The 24860-nt window shown below is 37.7% G+C and overlaps 1 protein-coding gene across 3 annotated transcripts in view; it reads right to left on the bottom strand.

The window, feature by feature from the left end:
- Nucleotides 1–24860, bottom strand: part of UBR1 (ubiquitin protein ligase E3 component n-recognin 1) — a 160235-nt gene that overhangs the window by 19738 nt on the left and 115637 nt on the right. For 2 of the 3 annotated variants that reach the window (XM_006066177.4, XM_044925139.2), the window contains 7 exons: nucleotides 23467–23534; nucleotides 22360–22510; nucleotides 17535–17622; nucleotides 16252–16385; nucleotides 14768–14876; nucleotides 11322–11378; nucleotides 9465–9542 (listed from right to left, as the gene is read on the bottom strand). In XM_006066177.4, the coding sequence (XP_006066239.1) occupies nucleotides 9465–9542; nucleotides 11322–11378; nucleotides 14768–14876; nucleotides 16252–16385; nucleotides 17535–17622; nucleotides 22360–22510; nucleotides 23467–23534 (685 nt within the window). Of the gene's footprint in view, nucleotides 1–9464; nucleotides 9543–11321; nucleotides 11379–11503; nucleotides 11619–14767; nucleotides 14877–16251; nucleotides 16386–17534; nucleotides 17623–22359; nucleotides 22511–23466; nucleotides 23535–24860 lie in introns of those variants that run through there. The other variant, XR_006542864.2, reaches the window with a different exon arrangement.

Below are 24860 nucleotides of genomic sequence, written 5' to 3'. Positions count from 1 at the left end.
ATTTAAAAATAAAAGCCATATGATTATCTCAATAGATGCAGAGAAAGCCTTTGACAAAATTAAACACCCATTTATGATAAAAACCCTCCAGAAAGCAGGAATAGCAGGAACATACCTCAACATAATAAAAGCTATATATGACAAACCCACAGCAAACATTATCCTCAATGGTGAAAAATTGAAAGCATTTCCCCTAAAGTCAGGAAAAAGACAAGGGTGCCCACTCTTACCACTACTATTCAACATAGTTTTGGAAGTTCTGGCCACAGCAATCAAAGCAGAAAAAGAAAAGGAATCCAAATTGGAAAAGAAGAAGTAAAACTCTCACTGTTTGCAGATGACATGATCCTCTACATAGAAAACCCCAAAGACTCCACCAGAATATTACTAGAGCTAATCAATGAACATAGTAAAGTTGCAGGATATAAAATCAACACACAGAAATCCCTTGCATTCCTATACACTAATAATGAGAAAACAGAGAGAGAAATTAAGGAAATAATTACATCCCCATTGCAACAAAAAGAATAAAATACTTAGGAATATATCTACCTAAAGAAACTAAAGACCTATATATAGAAAACTATAAAACACTGGTGAAAGAAATCAAAGAGGACACTAATATATGGAGAAATATACAGTGTTTGTGGATCAGAAGAATCAATATAGTGAAAATGAGTATACTACCCAAAGCAATCTATAGATTCAATGCAATCCCTACCAAGCTACCAACAGTATTTTTCACAGAGCTAGAAGAAATAATTTCACAATTTGTATGGAAACACAAAAAACCCTGAATAGCCAAAGCAATCTTGAGAAAGAAGAATGGTGCTGGAGGAATCAACCTGCCTGACTCAGGCTCTACTACAAAGCCCCAGTCATTAAGACAGTATGGTACTGGCACAAAGACAGAAATATAGATCAATGGAACAAAATAGAAAGCCCAGAGATAAATCCACACACCTGTGGACACCTTATCTTTGACAAAGGAGGCAAGAATATACAATGGATTAAAGACAATCTCTTTAACAAGTGGTGCTGGGAAAACTGGTCAACCACTTGTAAAAGAATGAAACTAGAACACTTTCTAACACCATACACAAAAATAAACTCAAAATGGATTAAAGATCTAAACGTAAGACCAGAAACTATAAAACTGCTAGGGGAGAACATAGGCAAAACACTCTCTGACATAAATCACAGCAGGATCCTCTATGACCCACCTCCCAGAATATTGGAAATAAAAGCAAAAATAAACAAATGGGACTTAATTAAACTTAACAGCTTCTGCACAACAAAGGAAACTAAAGCAAGGTGAAAAGACAGCCTTCAGAATGGGAGAAAATAATAGCAAATGAAGCAACTGACAAAGAATTAATCTCAAAAATATACAAGCAATTCCTGCAGCTCAATTCCAGAAAAAAACGACCCAATCAAAAAATGGGCCAAAGAACTAAATAGACATTTCTCCAAAGAAGACATACAGATGGCTAACAAACACATGAAAAGCTGCTCAACATCACTCATTATCAGAGAAATGCAAATCAAAACCACAATGAGGTACTACTTCATGCCAGTCAGAATGGCTGCGATCCAAAAGTCTACAAGCAATAAACGCTGGAGAGGGTGTGGAGGAAAGGAAACCTTCTTACCCTGTTGGTGGGAATGCAAACTAGTACAGCCACTATGGAGAACAGTGTGGAGATTCCTTAAAAAACTGGAAATAGAACTGCCATGCGACCCAGCAATCCCATTGCTGGGCATACACACTGAGGAAACCAGAATTGAGAGACACATGTACCCCAAAGTTCACCGCAGCACTGTTTATAACAGCCAGGACATGGAAACAACCTAGATGTCCACTGGCAGATGAATGGATAAGAAAGCTGTGGTACATATACACATTGGAGTATTCAGTTCAGTTCAGTCGCTCAGTCGTGTCCGACTCTTTGCGACCCCATGAATCGCAGCACGTCAGGCCTCCCTGTCTATCACCAACTCCCAGAGTTCACTCAGACTCACATCCATCAAGTCAGTGATGCCATCCAGCCATCTCATCCTCTGTCGTCCCCTTCTCCTCCTGCCCACAATCCCTCCCAGCATCAGGGTCTTTTCCAATGAGGCAACTCTTCACATGAGGTGGCCAAAGTACTGGAGTTTCAGCTTTAGCATCATTCCTTCCAAAGAAATCCCAGGGCTGATCTCCTTCAGAATGGACTGGTTGGATCTCCTTGCAGTCCACGGGACTCTCAAGAGTCTTCTCCAACACCACAGTTCAAAAGCATCAATTCTTCAGCATTCGGCTTTCTTCACAGTCCAACTCTCACATCCATACATGACCACTGGAAAAACCATAGCCTTGACTAGACGGATCTTTGTTGGCAAAGTAATGTCTCTACTTTTCAATCTAGGTTGGTCATAACTTTTCTTCCAAGGAGTAAGTGTCTTGGCTGCAATCACCATCTGCAGTGATTTTGGAGCCCAGAAAAATAAAGTCAGCCACTGTTTCCCCATCTATTTCCCATGAAGTGATGGGACCAGATGCCATGATCTTAGTTTTCTGAATGTTGAGCTTTAAGCCAACTTTTTCACTCTCCTCTTTCACTTTCATCAAGAGGCTTTTTAGTTCCTCTTCACTTTCTGCCATAAGGGTGGTGTCATCTGCATATCTGAGGTTATTGATATTTCTCCCGGCAATCTTGATTCCAGCTTGTGCTTCTTCCAGCCCAGTGTTTCTCATGATGTACTCTGCATATGAAAGGATACCGAAAGAGGAACTCCCCAGGTTGTTAGGTGCCCAATATGCTGCTAGAGATCAGTGGAAAAATAACTCCAGAAAGAATGAAGGGATGGAGCCAAAACAAAAACAATACCCAGTTGTAGATGTGACTGGTGATAGAAGCAAGGTCTGATGCTGTAAAGAGCAATATTGCATAGGAACCTAGAATGTCAGGTCCATGAATCAAGACAAATTGGAAGTGGTCAAACAGGAGACGGCAAGAGTGAACATCGGCATTCTAGCAATCAGAGGACTACAATGGACTGGAATGGAGTATTACTCAGCTATTAAAAAGAATATATTTGAATCAGTTCTAGTGAGGTGGATGAAACTGGAGCCTATTATACAGAATGAAGTAAGCCAGAAAGAAAAACACCAATACAGTATACTAACACATATATATGGAATTTAGAAAGATGGTAACGATAACCCTGTATGCGAGACAGCAAAAGAGACACAGATGTATAGAACAGTCTTTTGGACTCTGTGGGAGAGGGTTGACGGTGGGTGATTTGGGAGAATGGCATTGAAACGTATATTATCATATGTGAAACGAATCGCCAGTCCAGGTTCGATGCATGATACAGGATGCTTGGGGCTGGTGCACTGGGATGACCCAGAGGGATGGAATGGGGAGAGAGGTGGGTAGGGGGTTCAGGATGGGGAACACATGTACACCCATGGCAGATTCATGTCAATGTATGGCAAAACCAATACAGTATTGTAAAGTAATTAGCCTCCAATTAAAATAAATAAATTTATATTAAAAAATAAAAATAAGGAAGAAATTAAGACATTTCCACACTAGTTCACTGTTAGCAGGTCTGTCCTACAAGAAATTCTAAAGAGACTTCTTCATGGTAAAGCAAAAGAACACAAAAGGTAACTTGAAGGTAAAAAACAGATAACTGTTAAGGTAAAAAAAGCTATCATAAAAGCTAATATATTGTAATTTTTGATACAAAATCCTTTTTGTTTCCTGTATGATTTAAAAGGCAAATACATAAAACAATCATTAGAAATCTATGTTAACAGGCACACAGTGTATAAAAATGTTAAGTCTGTGATTTCAACAACACAAAGAGGGGAGAAAGAATCAGAAAGAAAGAGAGTTAATGTATGCTATAGAAATTAAGTTGGTATTAATTCAAACTAAACTTGGGTTATCATTCCTATTGACACCCAGCAAAGTTGCAGGGTACAAGATCAACAGACAAAAATCAGTTGTGCTTCAATACATCAGCAATGAACAATCCAAAAAGGAAATTAAGAAAATAATGTCATTTGTAATAACATTCAAAACAATAAAATACCTTGGAATAAATGCAACCAAGGATGGAAAGTCTTGTACTCTGAAAACTACAAAACATCACTGAATAAAAGTAAAGAAGGCATAAGCATGGAAGGCGTCCATGCTCATGGACTAGAAGACTTAATACTTACTGTTAAGAAGGCAACACTCCAGAAAGTGATCTACAGATTAATGCAACCTCTATTAAAATCCCAATTGCCTCTTTTGCAGAAAAGAAAAAGTCAGTTCTCAAATTCCAATGTAATCGCACATGACCTCCAAGTAGTCAAAATAATAATGAAAAAGAAAAACAAATTTGGAAAGCTCTTATGTTACAATTTCAAAACTTACTTCAAAGCTACAGTAATTACAATGATGTGGTACTAGCATAAGGATAGACATATAGACCAATGGAACAGAATTGAGAATCCAGAAATAAAATCAAATATGTATGACCAACTGATGTTTAAAGTAGGTGCCAGAGTTTTTAATGAGAGGGCAACAACAGTCTCAAAAAATGATGCTGGGACAACTGGAAACCAGATGAAAAAAAGAATGTAGTTGTACCTCCTACTTTATTAAAAAAATTAATTAAAAATGGATCTACAGCCAAAATAGAAGAGCTAAAACTATAAAATTATTTGGAAAAAACATAGGGATATATCTTCATGACTTCAGATTTGGCAACAAATTCTTATATCAACAGTATAAGCAACAAAAGAAAAAAACATAAAGTGGACTTTTATATATCAAAGGACATTGTGAAGAATATGAAAACAAATGGAAACTTTTATAGGTGATGGATAAGTTTATGGCTCTAATTATAATCTCACAGGTGTATATTTATTTCCAAACTTACCAAGTTTGTATACATTAAATATGTACAGCCTTTTGTATATCAATCATATCTCAATAAAGTGGTTTTTAAAAGTAAAAAAGAATATGAAAACAACTTACAGGAGAAAATATCTACAAATTAAAGTCTGGTAAGGGTTTCATACTCAGAAAATAAAAAGAACTCTTAAAACTCAACAACAAAAGAAACAATTATAAAATGGGCAAAAAACTTGAACATACATTTCTTCAAAGAACATATACAGATACATAACAAGAACACACAAAAATGTTCCACATCACTGGTCATTAAGGAAATATGTATCAAACCACAGTGAACTACCATTTTTTCACCCACTAGGATGGTTTTAGTTAAAAAAACAGAAAATAGCAAGTGTTGATGAGAATATGGAGAAACAGGGCCCTCATACATTCTGGTGGGAGTGTGAAATGGTACAGTCATTGTGGAAGGCAGTTTAGTGGTTCCTTAAAACATTAAACATAGGATTACCATAATGTTCCAACATACCACTTACTAGCAATATATATACCCTAGAAAAATTAAAATATATGTCCAACCAGAAACTTGCACATGAATGTTTATAGTAGCATTGTTCATAAACGTCTAAAGAGGGAAACAACCTAAATGCTCATCAATGGATGAATAGATTAATAAATTTTGGTATATACATACAATGGATTATTTAGCCAAGAAAGAAACGAAATACTGATACATCCTACAACTTGGATGAACCTTAAAGGGATGTTAATTGAAAAAATCCAGACACAAAAGGTCACAGATTACATGATTCCTTTTATATAATGTATCCAGAATAGGCAAATCCACGGAGATAGAAAGCAGATTATCAGTTACGAGGGTACTGGTAAAGAACGGGATGGGGAATGATTACTTTGTGAATGCAAAGTTTTTCTCTGGTGTGCTAAAAATGATTGGAAACTAGAGAGAAATAGTTACTGTACAATATTAGCAATACACTAAATGCACGGGTGCAGGAGGGCCAAGAGGAGCTACTCCACGATCAAGGTCAGGAGGGGCAGCGGTGAGGAGATACCCCTCATCCAAGGTAAGGAGCAATGGCTGTGCTTTGCTGGAGCAGCCCTGAAGAGATACCCCACACCCAAGGTAAGAGAAACCCAAGTAAGATGGTAGGTGCTGCGAGAGGGCATCAGAGGGCAGACACATTGAAACCATAATCACAGAAAACTAGTTAATCTAATCACATGGACCACAGCCTTGTCTAACTCAATGAAACTAAGCCATGCTGTGTGGGGCCACCCAAGACGGGCGGGTCATGGTGGAGAGGTCTGACAGAATGAGGTCCACTGGAGAAGGGAATGGCAAACCACTTCAGTATTCTTGCCTTGAGAACCCCATGAACAGTATGAAAAGGCAAAATGATAGGATACTGAAAGAGGAACTCCCCAGGTCGGTAGGTGCCCAATATGCTACTGGAGATCAGTGGAGAAATAACTCCAGAAAGAATGAAGGGATGGAGCCAAAACAAAAACAATACCCAGTTGTAGATGTGACTGGTGATAGAAGCAGGGTCTGATGCTGTAAAGAGCAATATTGCATAAGAACCTGGAATGTTAGGTCCATAAATCAAGGCAAATTGGAAGTGGTCAAACAGGATATGGCAAGAGTGAATGTCGACATTCTAGGAATCAGTGAACTAAAATGGACTGGAATGGGTGAATTTAACTCAGATGACCATTATATCTACTACTGTGGGCAGGAATCCCTTAGAAGAAATGGAGTAGCCATTATGGTCAACAAAAGAGTCCAAAATGCAGTACTTAGATGCAATCTCAAAAGTGACAGAATGATCTCTGTTTGTTTCCAAGGCAAACCATTCAATATCACAGTAATCCAAGTCTATGCCCCAACCAGTAACACTGAAGAAGCTGAAGTTGAACGGTTCTATGAAGACCTACAAGACCTTTTAGAACTAACACCCAAAAAAGATGTCCTTTTCATTATAGGGGACTGGAATGCAAAACTAGGAAGTCAAGAAACACCTGGGTAACAGGCAAATTTGGCCTTGGAGTACGGAATGAAGCAGGGCAAAGGCTAATAGAGTTTTGCCAAGAGAACGCAATGGTCATAGCAAAGACCCTCTTCCAACAACACAAGAGAAGACTCTACATATGGACATCACCAGATGGTCAACACCGAAATCAGATTGATTATATTCTTTGCAGTCAAAGATGGAGAAGCTCTATACAGTCAGCAAAAACAAGACTGGGAGCTGACTGTGGCTCAGATCATGAACTTATTGCCAAATTCAGACCTAAATTGAAGAAAGTGGGGAAAACCACTAGACTGTTCAGGTATGATCTAAATCAAATTCCTTATGATTATACAGTGGAAGTGAGAAAAAGATTTAAGGGACTAGATCTGATAGACAGAGTGCCTGATGAACTATGTATGGAGGTTCATGACACTGTACAGGAGACAGGGATCAAGACCATCCCCATGGAAAAGAAATGCAAAAAAGCAAAATGGCTGTCTGCAGAGGCCTTACAAATAGCTGTGAAAAGAAGAGACGCGAAAAGCAAAGGAGAAAAGGAAAGATATAAGCATATGAATGCAGAGTTCCAAAGAATAGCAAGGAGAGATAAGAAAGCCTTCCTCAGCGATCAATGCAAAGAAATAGAGGAAAACAACAGAATGGGAAAGACTAGAGATCTTTTCAAGAAAATTAGAGATACCAAGGGAACATTTCATGCAAAGATGGGCTCGATAAAGGACAGAAATGGTATGGACCTAACAGAAGCAGAAGATATTAAAAAGAGGTGGCAAGAATACACAGAAGATCTGTACAAAAAAGATCTTCACGACCAAGATAATCATGATAGTGTGATCACTCACCTAGAGCCAGACATCCTGGAATGTGAAGTCAAGTGGGCCTTAGAAAGCATCACTACAAACAAAGCTAGTGGAGGTGATGGAATTCCAGTGGAGCTATTTCAAATCCTGAAAGATGATGCTGTGAAAGTGTTGCACTCAATATGCCAGCAAATTTGGAAAACTCAGCAGTGGCCACAGGACTGGAAAAGGTCAGTTTTCATTCCAATCCCAAAGAAAGGCAATGCCAAAGAATGCTCAAACTACCGCACAATTGCACTCATCTCACACGCTAGTAATGCTCAAAATTTTCCAAGCCAGGCTTCAGCAATACATGAACCATGAACTTCCAGATGTTGAAGCTGGTTTTAGAAAAGGCAGAGGAACCAGAGATCAAATAGCCAACATCCGCTGGATCATGGAAAAGGGAAGGGAGTTGCAGAAAAACATCTACTTCTGCTTTATTGACTATGCCAAAGCCTTTGACTGTGTGGATCACAATAAACTGTGGAAAATTCTTCAAGAGATGGGAATACCAGACCACCTGACCTACCTCTTGAGAAACCTGTATGCAGGTCAGGAAGCAACAGCTAGAACTGGCCATGGAACAACAGACTGGTTCCATATAGGAAAAGGAGTACGTCAAGGCTGTATATTATCACCCTGCTTATTTAACTTCTATGCAGACTACATCATGAGAAAGTACATCATGGGCTGGAAGAAGCACAAGCTGGAATGAAGATTGCCAGGAGAAATATCAATAACCTCAGATATGCAGATGACACCACCCTTATGGCAGAAAGTGAAGAGGAACTAAAAAGCCTCTTGAAAGTGAAAGAGGAGAGTGAAAAAGTTGGCTTAAAGCTCAACATTCAGAAAACAAAGATCATGGCATCTGGTGCCATCACTTCACGGCAGATAGATGGGGAAACAGTGGAAACAGTGTCAGACTTATTTTTTTGGACTCCAAAATCACTGTAGATGGTGATTGGAGCCATAAAATTAAAAGACACTTACTCCTTGGAAGGAAAGTTATGACCAACCTAGATAGTATATTCAAAAGCAGAGACATTACTTTGCCAACAAAGGTCCGTCTAGTCAAGGCTATGGTTTTTCCAGTGGTCATGTATGGATGTGAGAGTTGGACTGTGAAGAAAGCTGAGTGCCAAAGAATTGATGCTTTTGAACTGTGGTGTTGGAGAAGACTCTTGAGAGTCCCTTGGACTGCAAGGAGATCCAACCAGTCCAATCTAAAGGAGATCAGTCCTGGGTGTTCTTTGGAAGGACTGATGCTAAAGCTGAAACTCCAATACATTAGCCACCTCATGTGAAGAGCTGACTCATTGGAAAAGACTCTGATGCTGGGAGGGATTGGGGGCAGGAGGAGAAGGGGACTACAGAGGATGAGATGGCTGGATGACATCACTGACTCGATGGATGTTGAGTCTGATTGAACTCCGGGAGTTGGTGATGGACAGGGAGGCCTGGTGTGCTGCAATTCATGGGGTCGCAAAGAGTCGGACATAACGGAGTGACTGAACTGAACTGAACTGAAATGCCAATGAATTATACAAAATTGTATGTTATGTGACTACTTCATCAATTAAAATTTGCTAGTGGTGGTAGTACCAAATGCAAGCTCAAAAAAAAAAAAAAAAAAAAAAAAAAAAGGAAAGAAAAATTCTTCTTACCTGAAATGAGAAGCTTGATTTAGGAGGCAGCTATAGTCATCAGGAAGCTCTATCAAACTATTTCTTTTTCTAGGGTACCTAGAAATATAATTTAAATGGCAGTGAGTAAATAAGCTAGGTCAAAAACAGACCAAGTAATAGAAGGATGAATGTTTTAAAAATAATGAGAGAAAAATTCCCTGGTGGTCCTGCTTCCACTGCAGGAGGCACAGGTTCAATCCCTGGTTAGGGTGCTAAGAATCTGCCACATGGCACAGCTAAAAACAAAACAAAAAACTTAGGGATTCATTTTTGCAATCTGTAGTAATTTCTACCATTGACTAGATTTATTCAAACTTTTCAGTCTAGAATTCCAGATCTTTCAGCAGCAGGTTTCCTTTCCAAATCCAACTCCTACTATTTCCTAAGACTAAATTGTTGTATTATTTCTATACTGTCTAGGAAGTAATATAAAGTAGCAGTTAAGAACACAATCTTTGAAATCAAACTGGCCCAGTTACAAATCCTAGATGCTGACACTTGACAAGCCACTGAACCTAATTCTGTATTTGCCGGTCTGTAAACTGAGAATAAATATATTATGATCCCTCAGTTAGAAAGCAGACTATCAATTTAGTAACACATTTTGTTAGGGGGTGGGGTGAGGAGAGAAACATTAAATACTCATGCTGATTGAAAAAATGTTAAATATGAATAACAGTATCAAGGAATCTCAAATGGCTGCTGAGAACTCAATTAGATATTGAAGCAAAACACAATATACTTAGTACCTAATACATGTTTTTAAGTATTATTTTTCATTCTCACCATACTAATACAACAAAAGCCTTGCATGTATGCCCTGGGAAAGGTCATTTGAATAACAGGAAATTATTATTTCATATAAAGGTCATCTGAAATAATATGAATAATATGAAATTCTCTCCTTAAACCCCAATCAATTCAAATTTTGTAATTCCTTCTGTGTGCAGCAAAAATTATCTCCTCTAAAGCTAAACTTATATCATTAAGAATATTTACTCTTTAACTTTCTATTAGCATTAACAGTATATTCCATATATTATGATACTTTATCTTATCTCTTGAATTTATGAATATAACTAGACTATAAACTACCTATGACCAAAACCTGTATGTGTTATATATCTTTTAACTCTCCAGGAGTAATGTTAATTTAGTACCATGCTGGGGAAACAGCAGATGTCTAACAGACACAAAATGACTTGTGTGAGACTAATAGTCCTAAAATATGTACTCATCTTTTAAACCCTTCTTGGTGATGTGAATACTACTGCCTCTGAGCATAGGAGGTGGAGCTATAATCTCTAAATCGCTAAAATTGGGTTACAGATATGAGAGGATATGTTAGCATAGGTTTCAGGGAGAGGGTAATATTTAAATCAGTCCTTGAGGAAGAGATGGATTTTGATTAAGCCAAAACTTGAAGGAGATGGGGGGCTGAAGAAAACTTTTGTTGAGTAGTCTCCAAGCATATAGAAAGGAGGAGATGGGGAAGAGGGAATAGTTTTACTTATATTTTCATTCTCAAAAGGAAAAAAAAAAAGTGATTTACATGAATACTGTCACTACCCTCTCATTTTAATAAGTAGTAGCTCCAAGAAACCATCTCTTCCTTTGCCTTTTAATAGGTATGCATTAGCTTAAGAAATAGGAGTTGGTGGTGCCAAACAATTTAAGAGGGAAAGGACAGTCACTCCAAGAAAAAAATCAATGGTAGGAAGAATCGAATTTTCAGCAAGACATAACAGAAATGCGAGAAATAGTATGCTGAGTGAGAAAGAAAAGACTAGAAAGCATACTCAGCAGCTGACGGAAGGACTGAGAAGTAAAACCAACCTGACTACAGTGCTTTTTTGCTTCAAACAGTTTAGTAAGGCAGGGTCTGTACACCACCTGTATGGGAAGCAGAGGGAAAAGCAAATGGGTCATCACAACTTTAGTGCAGTATTCATCGAGCCATCCTTGCTAAACCTCTTGGCCCCTTCTTTCCATGTGCTGTCTGCTAGACTTCTTTTTACCTTACATCTTGCCTCTTCTTTCTTCTCCTTTTCTTTTCTCCCCTTTTTTAATGTCTTCCTATTTATCCTCCGTCAAATCTTCTATTAATTTCTTTTTTAAAGGGTTTATCTATTACTAGAAAAACATAAACTATGCTCAGTATTTTAAGAAGAAGGAATTTAATACCAGAAATTGGAAATAAAGGTGACAGAAAGGCTGAGAAGCCAAGCAGGAGACAAAAAAGCAAGGCAACAAGAAGATCAGCCAATAACAGGAAGCTACTACCCTTGCCAGGCTGGAGGAACAAAACAGTATTTTTGGAATGGTATTGTTGGAGCTAAGGGTTACTGGTGTATCAGATGAGCCAGGACCAAAACCACCTGCACTGGCTACGCACTATACTATCCACCTGTATGAGTTATCTTATAATAGGAGGTCCTGGTAAGGAATGCAGAACTAACAAGCTACCACCAAACGGAAGAATTCAGGGAAATCAAAAGAAAATGCCAGTCCATACATCCCACCAACCTCCCAGAATCCTTCTTGCTGGAATCCACCTTGGCTGAGCGATGCAGGTGTCACCAGGAAGGACCCTGAGTCAGAGTGATAGGCCAGAGACACCCCGTAAACTAACTCAATTACCATAAAACCTGAGACATGGCAGAGCAGTTCTTCTGAGTTCTCTTACCCTGCTGCTCTCCACCTGGGCGCCCCCTCCCAATAAAGTCTCTTGCTTTGGCAGCATGTGTGTCTCCTCAGACAATTCACTTTTGAGTATTAGAAAAGAGCCCACTCTTGGGCCCTGGATGGGGTCCCCCTTTCCTGCAGCAGGTGGATGCTGGAACTACAGTAGACTTGTCTGGTGGGAACTAGAGCCAGAGAAGAGCTATAGCCACTGTCAGGGATGCCCCACAAGGCAAGGAGAGGTGATCTAAACACAGGTTTCTCTCTTCCTCCTGGCTTCCAATATCCTGCCAGTGCCTCCCACAGGCTGAAGCCAACTGACAAAGGAGACCGGGAAATACGGCCTAGAGAGGTCAGTTCATCGTCTTTCAGAGCAGACGATGAGGAAAAGCTTTGAGGCAAGCACAGCCAGGAATGGTACAGACTGTGCATTTCAAACTTTGAATTTTTAACATTAAACTAGAATGGCAGGCTAAAACTCCAACAATATAAAAATAAAATTAGTATAACCTACTGTGATTGTACTCAACACAAAGCATGGTACTGATTTTTTGGATCCGTCTGATTCATTTTTATCACACTGGAAATCAGAATACCTCATGAGAAATGAGGAAACACAGAAAAGCACCCAAAAGAAGAGATGAGAACATATAGAAAGGTGGCCAGAGATGGGCAGACATTCACACAAATCCTGACTTGAGCATGCAGGCAACAAGACACCAATTAAAGAAAAAGAAGAAAAGAAAAGGGGAGAAAACTGAAAAGATTAACTGTGACTGATAATGTTAAAACAGAGATGAGAAGCCACAAATGGAATTACTTGGGCTAAACCTATGTCTATCAAACCAAGACTGAACACAAGTATGAGGGCTGGTAGCTAGGAGAACTCACCACGTTTGGAGAGTTTCCAGGTTGGTGAACATGTGTCAATTCGGGGACAGTGGTGCGCTCAGAGAGTGTGGAAGTTCTGCTCCCTTTTCCCCACACCTTGCCCTGTGTATCTCTTCTATCTGGCTGGCCCTGAGTTATATCCCTTTATAAAAAACTGATGCCCTAGTAGGGAAAACGTTTCTCTGAGTTCTCTGAGCTGCTCTACAAATTAATCACGCTATATAACCTTTTGGTCAGCACAGGAGACAGCCTGGATTTGTGACAGCCTGTTTTTTTCCTGAAGTATGTGATGTTGTCATGTTTTCAGGACTGAGCCCTCAGCCTGTGGGATCTGACACTATCTCCAGGTAGTAACTAAGCTGAATTGTAGGACACCCAGCTAATGCTGAAGAATTACTTGTTGGATGTGTGGGAAAAACACCCTCCCCGAGTGTCAGAAATGGATGTCAGGATCTTTAATGGGGGAAACAGAGTAACATGATGAGAATTGACTATTAAAATCATGGTATATGTCAATTATATTTAAAAAAAAAAAAAAAAGATGGAAAATGGTGGTAACAAAGATAGGGTTAGGAGACTAGAGAAGCAGAAGGGTCAATTAAGTATGGGGGTAGAAAGAAATCTTTAATAAAATAAAAGCACACTTCCCCATGGGAAATTTAAATGGATAAATTTTTGAGTTACCAAATGACTTTTTAAAAAATTAATTAAATTTTTTTTTATTGAAGGATAATTGCTTTACAGAATTCTGTTGTTTTCTGTCAAACCTCAACATGAACCAGCCATAGGTATACATATATCCCCTCCCTTCTGAACCTCCCTCCCACCTCCCTCCCCTACCCACCCCTCTAGGTTGATAGAGTCCCTGTTTAAGTTTCCTGAGACATACAGCAAATTCCCATTGGCTATCTATTTTACATATGGTAATGTAAGTTTCCACATTACTCTTTGCATACATCTTACCCTCTCCTCCCCTCTCCTCATGTCCATAAGTCTATTCTTTATGCCTGTTTCTCCACTGCTGCCCTGTGAATAGATTCTTCAGTACTATTTTTCTAGATTCTGTATATATGTATTAGAATATGATATTTATCTTTCTCTTTCTGACTTACTTCACTCTGTATAATAGGCTCTAGGTTCATCCACCTCATTAGAACTAACTCAAAGGTGTTAGTTCTTTTTACTCAGCCTTTTTATGGCTGAGTAATATTACACTGTGACTTTTATTTCCTCCTCAGTCACCTTTCTAAGATACGTGCTACCATATGAGATACGCTACTATTGTTGCCCCACTCTGGGTTCTTCTGATGCTTAACTATGAGTGTATGGCTGCTGACAACATGACTTATCCTCACTTCACCACCACCTCCACCCCATTTAAAACTGGGATGAGACAGCAGCTGTGGGGAACTTAAGCACAATGACTGGCAGTCATGGTGGAACAAGCAGAAATTCTGGTGGCCCATTAGTGAAGTCACTCAGTTGTGTCCGACTCTTTGTGACCCCATGGACTGTAGCCTACCAGGCTCCTTTGTCCATGAGATCTTCCAGGCAAGGGTACTGGAGTGGGTGTGTGAATTAGGAACCTTGTGTATTCTTGCCACCAGCTTCAATCAATGGTAATCAATCTAAAAGCTTAGCAAATATTTAAAATTTAAAATTTCCAAACTGTATAATAATCCAATAATGATATTTTATCCCCGCAATACCTCTGGAGGAGGGGCCTCACAGTATCCCAGTATTTCTGGAAAAGCAGGAACAAATTTGTGGGTAAAGATAAATAGCTACAGAGTGCATTGTACTCTCCTTCTGCAGCATCTACAAGAAAACAAGAATATATTTAATAAGTACATTATTCTTACCTGGTCATCCTGTGTCTAGAGTTTCTTTATTGTTTATGCTCGTTTCTATACTCTGCCTCTACAGAGTATACTTTGTAAAACTGTGGGTGACAAATAAGACACAGTGATCCTTTTAAATCTGATTTGAGTCACTGTCCTGATCAGACTTCTCCAACGTCAAACCACCCCCAAAATACAAAAGTGCTTATCGTGGCAAAAGGCCCTACCTGATCTGACTTCATCTCTTACCTGCCTCCCCCTGTTCATTAGGCTTCAGTCACTCATCTCTACTATTCTGTGATGACATCAAGTGAACGCTTTGCATTTACTGTTCCTTCTGCTTACAATACTCTTCCTTCAACTCTCCATCCAGTTCAACACCATGTCCTTTTCTGATCTCTCTGCTCAATGTCTCCTCACAAAGAAGTCTTCCATGACTCTGCCCCAGCATTCTCTATTCTCATGACCTGCTGTATTTTTCTTTGTAGCACTTACCACCATTTGACATTATACTATATGTATTTATCTGTTGGCTTACATTTCATCTCCTTTCAACAAAAGAAAGGACTTTATCTTATCCATTGCCATATGACAGCACCAACAAGATAATAGATTATTTTTTAAAGAATGAAAACACAGATCTGTGCTGACAATCACTTGGAAAGAAAGCAGTATCCTATTTGTACAGAATCAGAACAAACAAACCTACATCTAATGAGCCCTACTGAACAGAGTTCAAGATAAAGAACCCTGTTAAGGTTGACCTGAGAAAAGAACAAAAGAAAGCATCTCAGAGGAAATTTGATGACCCTTCCAAAATCATACAAACCTTCTGATTTTTACCCAAACAAAGCCACAAGGAAACCTTCTCTACCTTGATGTAGATTTAAGGCAAGTAAAGAAGAAAGAAAATTATTCTGTTACTCAAATACCCAGGGCCTCGGTTAACACAACAGGCCTTTTGCAGCGGCATTTTATTTATTTCATAATAGTTACAGTCAAATGTTCAAACTTCAAGAAACAGAGTATATTATAAAGCCAAACAGTTCTCTTTCTTTAAAGCCAGTCAATCTTTGTAATTTCTTATCTTATACTGCATGAAGGCATTATGTAAGCTCAAATACGAAAGTTGTACATAGATAGCAGCCATGAATAGGTTTTGTAGATTATGAGGCTAATCTGGTTTCTGATTCACCTTTTACCCACACCAGGGCAAGGGCACACATGTTTGGAATGAACACTGATGAAAGTGTGAAGAATAAAGAAGTGGTTTTGCCTGCTCTTACCCTTGAGGTTGAAGGTAACAAAAAAGTCTCTTATTTACTACTCTGTGATTTCATTTTCCTACTTACTGGTAAACAGTTCTTCAGGTGGAGTTACTCCAAGTAAATAGTGGAAAAACAATGCAGCACAGCGAAGATATGGGATGATGCCATTCTTCAAGGAGACCCATAAATACCAGCCAGGAATACCACACCCAATGCAGCTGAGAGGCAACAATTCCAGAACAGAACAGAATACAAATCAGATGAACACCCAGATTGTAAATACATCCCCTTTCAAAAACACACCTCAGCACTAAATAATTTTTTATGCATTAACGATAAACATTAAAACAAAGTATTTAACTAGCTATTGCTTCAGTCTTTAAATCTCCTAATAGTTTCTTAAAGCAAACCACAAATCTTGCATATTTTATGAAGTAGATTCTTAAGGCAAAGAACAACTTTTTTCTTTTTCCTAACCCTTGTAATGAAATGTGGAGCAAATGCATTTATCAGTAACTAAGCAAAGCAGCTAAATTAGCTTAAAAAATCTAATACTTTCCTGACTTCTGTATTAAAACTGGCAATTTTCAGGGCAGTGAAACTAATAATCTATATGATACTATAATCTTATAACACAAAGTGAACCTTAATGTAGACTATGGACTATATAGTTAATAACAATGTATCAATTCTGGGTCATCACCTTAACAAATGTACCACATACAAATGAAAGATGTAATGGAGAAACTGGTGGTGGGAGGGAGGAAATGGAAACTCTTGGTCACTTTGTATTCTATAAACCTAAAACAGCTCTAAAAAATAAAGTCTAGTAACATAAAGATAAATACACATATATTCAGTACTTAAACTGAAAAAAAGTTGACTGATGAAGAAGATGAAAACAAAGAGGGAAACTTGGCAGCAGATGACGCTCAGCCGAGTACTCTATTGCACTTTTGGTTTCAACCTCTGTGTTGTCAATATATTTCACATATTACTCACAACAGCCTTAAAAAAAACCTCTCAGTAGTTAAGTGTATTAACTGTATGAACTGCTTTAAAAGGACAACCTATTTTCAACTTTTTATATTTATTTAAAGTTTAACTGCTGCATCTTGTTAAAATTCTATCATCTTTTGCCTATATTCCTGTAACAGTTTATAAGAATAAAGATGTGTCAAAACTTGTTTTCAATCTCAGAAACAAATGAATGGGTAATTTTTATTTGTTGTTATTCCAAAAGCCTTTAACTGATTTTTAAAAACTGGAATTAAAATGGTTCAAGAGATACTGTTAAACAACTGAACAAAGATGTGTAATTATAAAAACAATACTGAAATAGACTGGACTAATGGGCTGTTACTCACCCACTTGTATACTGAGAAACTTCTGCCAAGAAAGAAGATGCAGAACGAGCCTCTTCACTCTCTTCCTGTATCTGTGCAAGGGGGAGGTCTGAAAAAGAAATTCTGAAAGATAAATCTATGAATTTACTATTCAAGTTATTAGTGAAAATCTCAATTTCAGAATTCCCTGGTGGTCCAGTGGTTAAGACTCTGTCTACCAATGCAGGGGACATGGGTTCGATCCCTGGTGCAGGAAGATCCCACATGCCGTGGGGCAACTAGGCCCGTGCACCACAACTACTGAAGCCCAAGCACCTAGAGGTCGTGCTCCACAGCAAGAGAAGTCACCGCAATGAGAAGCCCATGCACCACAACTAGAGAGTAGCCCTCCACTCGCTGCAATTAGAGAATGTTTGTGCACAGCAATGAAGACCCAGCGCAGTTCAAAATAAAATAAATAAATAAAGAGTTCAGTATTTGTATATGATTTTTTGATTTGAGGTAAATTGTATAATGCAATAAAATACATAAATACTAAATGCACCATTTGATGAAGTTTGACAAATGCACACACCCATGTAACAATATCTTGAAAATTACTAGCACTAATCAATGAATATAGTAAAGTTGCAGGATATAAAATCAACACACAGAAATCCCTTGCATTCCTATACACTAATAATGAGAAAATAGAAAGAGAAATTAAGGAAACAATTCCATTCACCATTGCAACGGAAAGAATAAAATACTTAGGAATATATCTACCTAAAGAAACTAAAGACCTATATATAGAAAACTATAAAACACTGGTGAAAGAAATCAAAGAGGACACTAATAGATGGAGAAATATACCATGTTCATGGATTGGAAGACTCAATATAGTGAAAATGAGTATACTACCCAAAGCAATTTATAGATTCAATGCAATCCCTATCAAGCTACCAACGGTATTCTTCACAGAGCTAGAACAAATAATTTGACAATTTGTATGGAAATACAAAAAACCTTGAATAGCCAAAGCAATCTTGAGAAAGAAGAATGGAACTGGAGGAATCAACCTGCCTGACTTCAGGCTCTACTACAAAGCCATAGTCATCAAGACAGTATGGTACTGGCACAAAGACAGAAATATAGATCAATGGAACAAAATAGAAAGCCCAGAGATAAATCCACGCACATATGGACACCTTATCTTTGACAAAGGAGGCAAGAATATACAATGAATTAAAGACAATCTCTAACAAGTGGTGCTGGGAAAACTGGTCAACCACTTGTAAAAGAATGAAACTAGAACACTTTCTAAAATTAATAAACTATTTTTTTAAAGCAGTTTTAGGTTCACAGCTAAACTGAGTGGAAAGCACAGATTTCCCATATACCTACTGTTCCCAAACACCTACAGTCTCCCCCACTATTAGCACCACTGGCACATTTGTTACAGCCTACAGTGACGCATCATTATCACTCAAAGTCCATAGCTTACATTAGAGATAACTCTTGCTATTGTACCTTCTATGGTGGTGGTTTAGTCTCTAAGTCATGTCTGACTCTTGTGACCCCCATGGACTGTAACCCTCCACGCCTCCTGTGTCCAAGGGATTCTCCAGGCAAGAATACTGGAGTGGGTTGCCATTTCCTTTTCCAAAGGATCTTTCTCACCCAAGAATTGAACCCTGGTCTCCTGCATTGCAGGCAGATTCTTTACCAACTGAGCTACAAGGGAATCCCTGTACATTCTATGGGTTTTGACAAATGTATAATAAGTTGTACCCACTATTACTGTATCCAGCAGAATAGTTTCATTACCCTGAAAGCCTTCTGCACACTGCCTATTCACCTTTCTCTCCCCTAACCCTTGCCAATACCCACTGATCATTTTACCATCTCATTGTTTTGCATTTTCCATAATGCCATATAGTTGGAATCATACAATATGTAGCCATTTCAAATATGCTTCTTTCACTTAGATGTACACACTTAAGATTCCTCCATGTCCTTTCATCGCTTAATAGCTCATTTCTTTTTAGAACTGAAGAATATTCCATTGTTTGGATGCACCAGTTTATTTATCCATTCACAAGGATATATGGGTTGCTTCCAAGTTTTGGCAATTATGAATAAAGCTGCTATACACACCTGTGTGCAGGTTTAGTGTGGACATAAGTTTTCAGTTCATTTGGGTAGGTATCAAGGAGTGTGACTGCTGGACTGCATGGTAGGAGTATGATAGTTTTGTAAAAAACTGCCAAATGGTATCAAAGTGGCATTGATTTCATTCCTGCCAGCAAAGAATGAGAGTTCCTGTTGTTCCACATCCTTGCCAATATGCAAGCGCTGTTAGTGTTTTGGATTTTTCCCATTCTAATGAATGTATACTGGTATCTCGTTGTTGTTTTAATTTGTAATTCTCTAATGACACCTGATACTGAACATCTTTTCATATGCTTATTTGCCATCGGGATATCTTCATTGGCAAGGTGTCTGTTCAAATCTTTGGTTCATTTTCAATGAGGCCGTTTGTTTTCTTACCATTGAATCTTAGTCCTTCGTATATTCTGGATCACAGTTCTTTATCAGATGCATCTTTTGCAAATATGTTTAACCACTTTGTGGCTTATCTTCTAATTCTCTTGATAATAATCTTTTGCAAAGCAAAAGTTCTGAATTGTAAGAAGTCCAGCTTATCAATTATTTCTTTCATGGATTGTACCTTTGGTGTTGTACCTAAAAAGTCACTGTATCCTCAAAATCACCTAGATTTTCTCCTATGTTATCTCCTAAGAGTTTTGTATTTTACATGTAGGTCTAAAACTCATTTTTAGTTAATTTTTGGGAAATGTGTAAGATCTGTGTCTGTGTCTTACATGTGGGTATTTGGTTGTTCTAGCACCATTTGTTGAAAAGACTGTCTTTCCTCCATTTGTCTTCACTCCTTTGTCAAAGATCAGTTGATTATATTTATGTAGGTGTATTTTGGGCTCTGTTTTGTTCCACTGATTCATTTATCTGTTCTTTCACTAATACTACACTGTCTTCATTCCTACAGCTTTCTAGCAAATCTTAAAGTCAGGTAGTATCAGTCCTCTGTCTTTGTTCTTCTCCTTCAATACTGACTTGGCTATTCTGAGTCTTCTGCCTCGCCAAATAAACTTACAATTAGTTTGCTGATAATCAAAGAACAACTGGTAGGGATTCTGACTGGGAGATTATTCGGTTTATATTTAATTTTTCCGAATTTACTTTTGTGTGTCTTCCTTCTCATACTGAAAATTCAGTTCCCAATGGCAATAACACAATCACTTACTTGATTTAAAAATTACCTAAGATAATTTCAAAATAATAATATTAGTACCACTGATACTACTAACTGAGTTCAAATTAAGATTTTTTTTTTTAGTTCCTCCATTATCAGAATATACCCTACTAGGAAAGTACAGTTGAAATACTGTTTTTTAAAGTCACTAAGCAATTATTTTCTCAATATATTTCTTAGATTCATTTGTTGTTTTCAACTGTCAAAAAATTATTTTTGCCATTCAGATTTTTTTTTGTTAAGTATAATCAGAGTTCTAAGATCAACTACATTAAAAAAACATTCACAAGAGTCTTTGCATAAATTCTTGTACTCTTTACTTTGTACCACAGGTAACTTTTTTGTTTTCCATTTATACTTCTGTCATTTCATTTATTTAAAAAGAGCAAATATGAATATATGTAAGCATATATATGCATAAATACACATAAAATATCTTACACAAAGGTATTATACTATAACTTTTGCTCTGTACCCTACTTTTTTTCACTTAATATCCTAGAGCTCACTTCTTCAGTAGACTTTATTCCATTTTATAGCTGCACATCATTCTAATATATGGGTACACCATAGGTTACTCAACCAATCACCTAGTTTTTTGTTATTCCAAATAATGCTACAATGAATAATCTTATGCTTATATTCTTTCATATTTCTGCCAGTAGAGCTTTGGGGTAGATTCTTAGAAGTGGGACTGGTGGGTCAAAAGGTAGATGTGTATTTAATTTTGCTAGATACTGTTCTAAGATCACTTTAATTATTTGTCCTCTAAATTATCTGAACTTTCAGTAGCCATTATTGACCGCTGATACTCAAAACCCAATTTTGCTTTCTATTAAGAGCAGAATCTAAAAGGACAACTATATCACAATTCCATGATGTTAATATTACCCATGTATCTTCAAACAAGGATATATATATATTTTTTCATCCAAAAAATATTCATTGAGTTCTTACTGGGTATAACAGAAGTTGCTAACCATTTGAAGCTTATGAAGGAAGATTCTGAAATTTGAATGTTCCCTATTCAAGAAGCTTACAGTAGGGATGAAGGAGCAAGGAGAAGCAGGAAAAAGAGTGGAACAGCAGTAAGATATAACTATAAAATAAGACACCATGTGATAAATGCTATAAAATAAACCAAGTACTATCATTCCAGCTGGAGGAATCGACAATGTTTTATAAACAGGCTTATCAAAAGCTCAGAGTATTTAGGCAGGGACAAACATTGGAGAGACTAATCTCCAACCTTGACCTTGAGGAATCTGGAAAAAAAAAAGAGAGCAGGAAAAGCAGATCCAAATGGCTTCCCTGTGTACCTAGGGAGTAGCTGCAAGGGAGAGAATCAAGTGGTTTAGCTAATTATTCCTGTCACAGTTCTACCTTTCCCTTTAAACAGCATTCGTAAAGAAACAAATGAACGATCACTCAATAAGAGACCTAATACAGAATGGTTAACCACAAGCATAATTAATTTTCCTAGTAAATCACAGGCAAATGTTATTTACAATTAACAACTGATGGGAGCTTTACCTGTGTCTATGGTAAGAAGTATCTGAAGCATGTGTGCCATGGTGATCAAATGGAAGAGATAAAGGTGGTTATACGAAGAGCTAACTGGTGAAGGCTGCAGATCAACAGCATCATCCCAGTACAAGGACGGGAATGCTAACACAGTACCCACCTATGAGAGAAAATCGACATCAACATGGGTAGCAAAAGGACCAACACAAGTTATCTCATAACTAAATGTAAAGAATACAAGATCCTGCACCATGTGTGTTTTTAAATAACCACGATATTTTTCCTAATTATTTAACAGGATATTTTAGAGGATAAAGGCCATCATCAAACAGATTTATCCCTTTGCTGGGTCCACTTATTCTAGTTCTAGGTAATGGTCTCAACCTTGTGGTTTTAGGGGATTCAACATTACAACCATTTGGGGAGCTCTTAAAATAACATTGATACATAGGCCCCACCCTAGTCCAATCAAATAATTATATCAGGGGTAAGGTCCAGTTTCTAGCATTTCTTTCAAGATTCCCATGAGAGACTTCAAAAGACAGTGGTGACAGCTACAGGGTAGAGGATACTGGCTGGCCTTGCATCCACAAAGTCCATGGTCCTAACCTTACTATGGCTCTCTAGAAAACTTGTCTTGAAGGAATGAAATCGTCAGAGAGATGGAAAAACTGTACAAGAAATTCACAAAACAGTTGTCACTAACCATAGGTGTTTTGGGAAACACCTAGATGCGCCCATGGCCTGGTCCATATCACGAATAATTAACAAATTTAAGACAGCTCACACCATTATTCACTGCTTATAATGTAAACAAGTTGAGAAAAAGGGGAAGGGGGAAAACATATTATTAGAAAAAGTCTGCCTGTATAGACCCTAACTAAATATAATCAACTAGACTACAATCTATTACAATGTAAAGGGTAAATGTGGTTTTATTTTTAAAGTGATTTTGATGGTCTCAGTCAAATCTTTATCTATTTGTAAAGGGAATGGAAAAAAGAGACTAAACTTTCAAGATCAGTATTTATAATCTTGAACAAAGAGCATAAATTTGAATGAGGAAAACACTTAAAAACTTGAGTGACTTAAAAAGAAAATTTACTGAACACTTACCAAAACATGAAATAGATCTATGGATAGAAGGCAAGGTGTAGCTTCTGATTGCAGGTTAGGAAGAACAACTAAAAAACAAACAAACAAAAAACCTTAATGTAATTCAGCCAGTAATACAGCAATGCAGTTAAATGTAATACAACATACTAACATTTAAAACAAAAATTTAACAGGGTTATAATACAGAAACTGATAAACTGGTCCATCACACCTTTAAGATACAGGAACCATAACTAAAGATAAACTAAACTGAGAAAAGGCTCTAAAAAGCTCTGGATGAAATTTAATGGTTGAAAGATAAGATATAGGAGGTAAGGGTAAATAAGCTAGGATGACTGAAATAAGAAATTGTTTGATAAGTATTATACTCACTGAATCAAAAAGGATTACTTTTAAACAATGTTCTCTAGCACTTCCTACCTCCAACTACACATTTCTAAATGTTCTGTGATACACGAAATACATGAACAAATTTGGGGTTGGGGAGCAGGGAGAGCATGCAAATTGGTGTAAGTGAAAAGAGGATGGAGACAAACCTCCGGAACAAAACTAAACAACTGATGAGTGGAAGGAAATGCAGACAGCTCAAAAATTTTGCCTTTCGGATTTTGATCAGTCTCTAAATTCAGAAGTCAGGCAAAGAGTTACAAGGAAGTGAAATCAATAATTCAAAACAATAAGTGTTTATATATACATAACCATGAGAATTAATTATATTTAAATAAAGCTATCATTTAGTTAAAATGAAGGACAGAAGATTCTTTTCAGACTAGGTCAATTTCTTAACCCCAAATCCAAGATTCTAAACAAAAAGCATAAAAGTTAAGAGCATGGGCTTTGGAGTCAGACAGAAATGGGGTCCAGTACTTCCTATGACTATCTGTCACAGGCAAGGTATTTGACTTCTCTAAGCCTCCAGAGTATACAGGATTGTTGGGAGGTTTGTTAACCTGTGCATTCAAAGTACTTAACCTGAGTGTGGCATACAGTAACCACTATAAACACTATTAATACTGGCTCTATAAAATAAACTAAAGTGAATACAGGGCTCTGCCATTAACTAGCTATGTGTCCTTTTTAAGTAATATTTTTAATACATTAGTTAACATGTCCATGACACAATCAACACTACCTACCTTATTTTCTCAGTGTTAAAGTATTTTGCTCCCAGGATATTTTCAGTTCAGTTCAGTTCAGTTACTCAGTCATGTCCGACTCTTTGCGACACCATGAATCACAGCATGCCAGGCCTCCCTGTCCATCACCAACTCCCGGAGTTCACTCAGACTCATGTCCATCAAGTCAGTAATCCCATCCAGCCATCTCATCCTCTGTCGTCCCCTTCTCCTCCTGCCCCCAATCCCTCCCAGCATCAGAGTCTTTTCCAGTGAGTC

The sequence above is a fragment of the Bubalus bubalis genome, chromosome 11 (assembly GCF_019923935.1).
Source record: "Bubalus bubalis isolate 160015118507 breed Murrah chromosome 11, NDDB_SH_1, whole genome shotgun sequence".
Classification (NCBI taxonomy): Eukaryota; Metazoa; Chordata; class Mammalia; order Artiodactyla; family Bovidae; genus Bubalus; species Bubalus bubalis.
The sequence above is the reverse complement of the archived record's forward strand: the minus strand, read 5'-3'. Positions and strand labels throughout refer to the sequence as shown.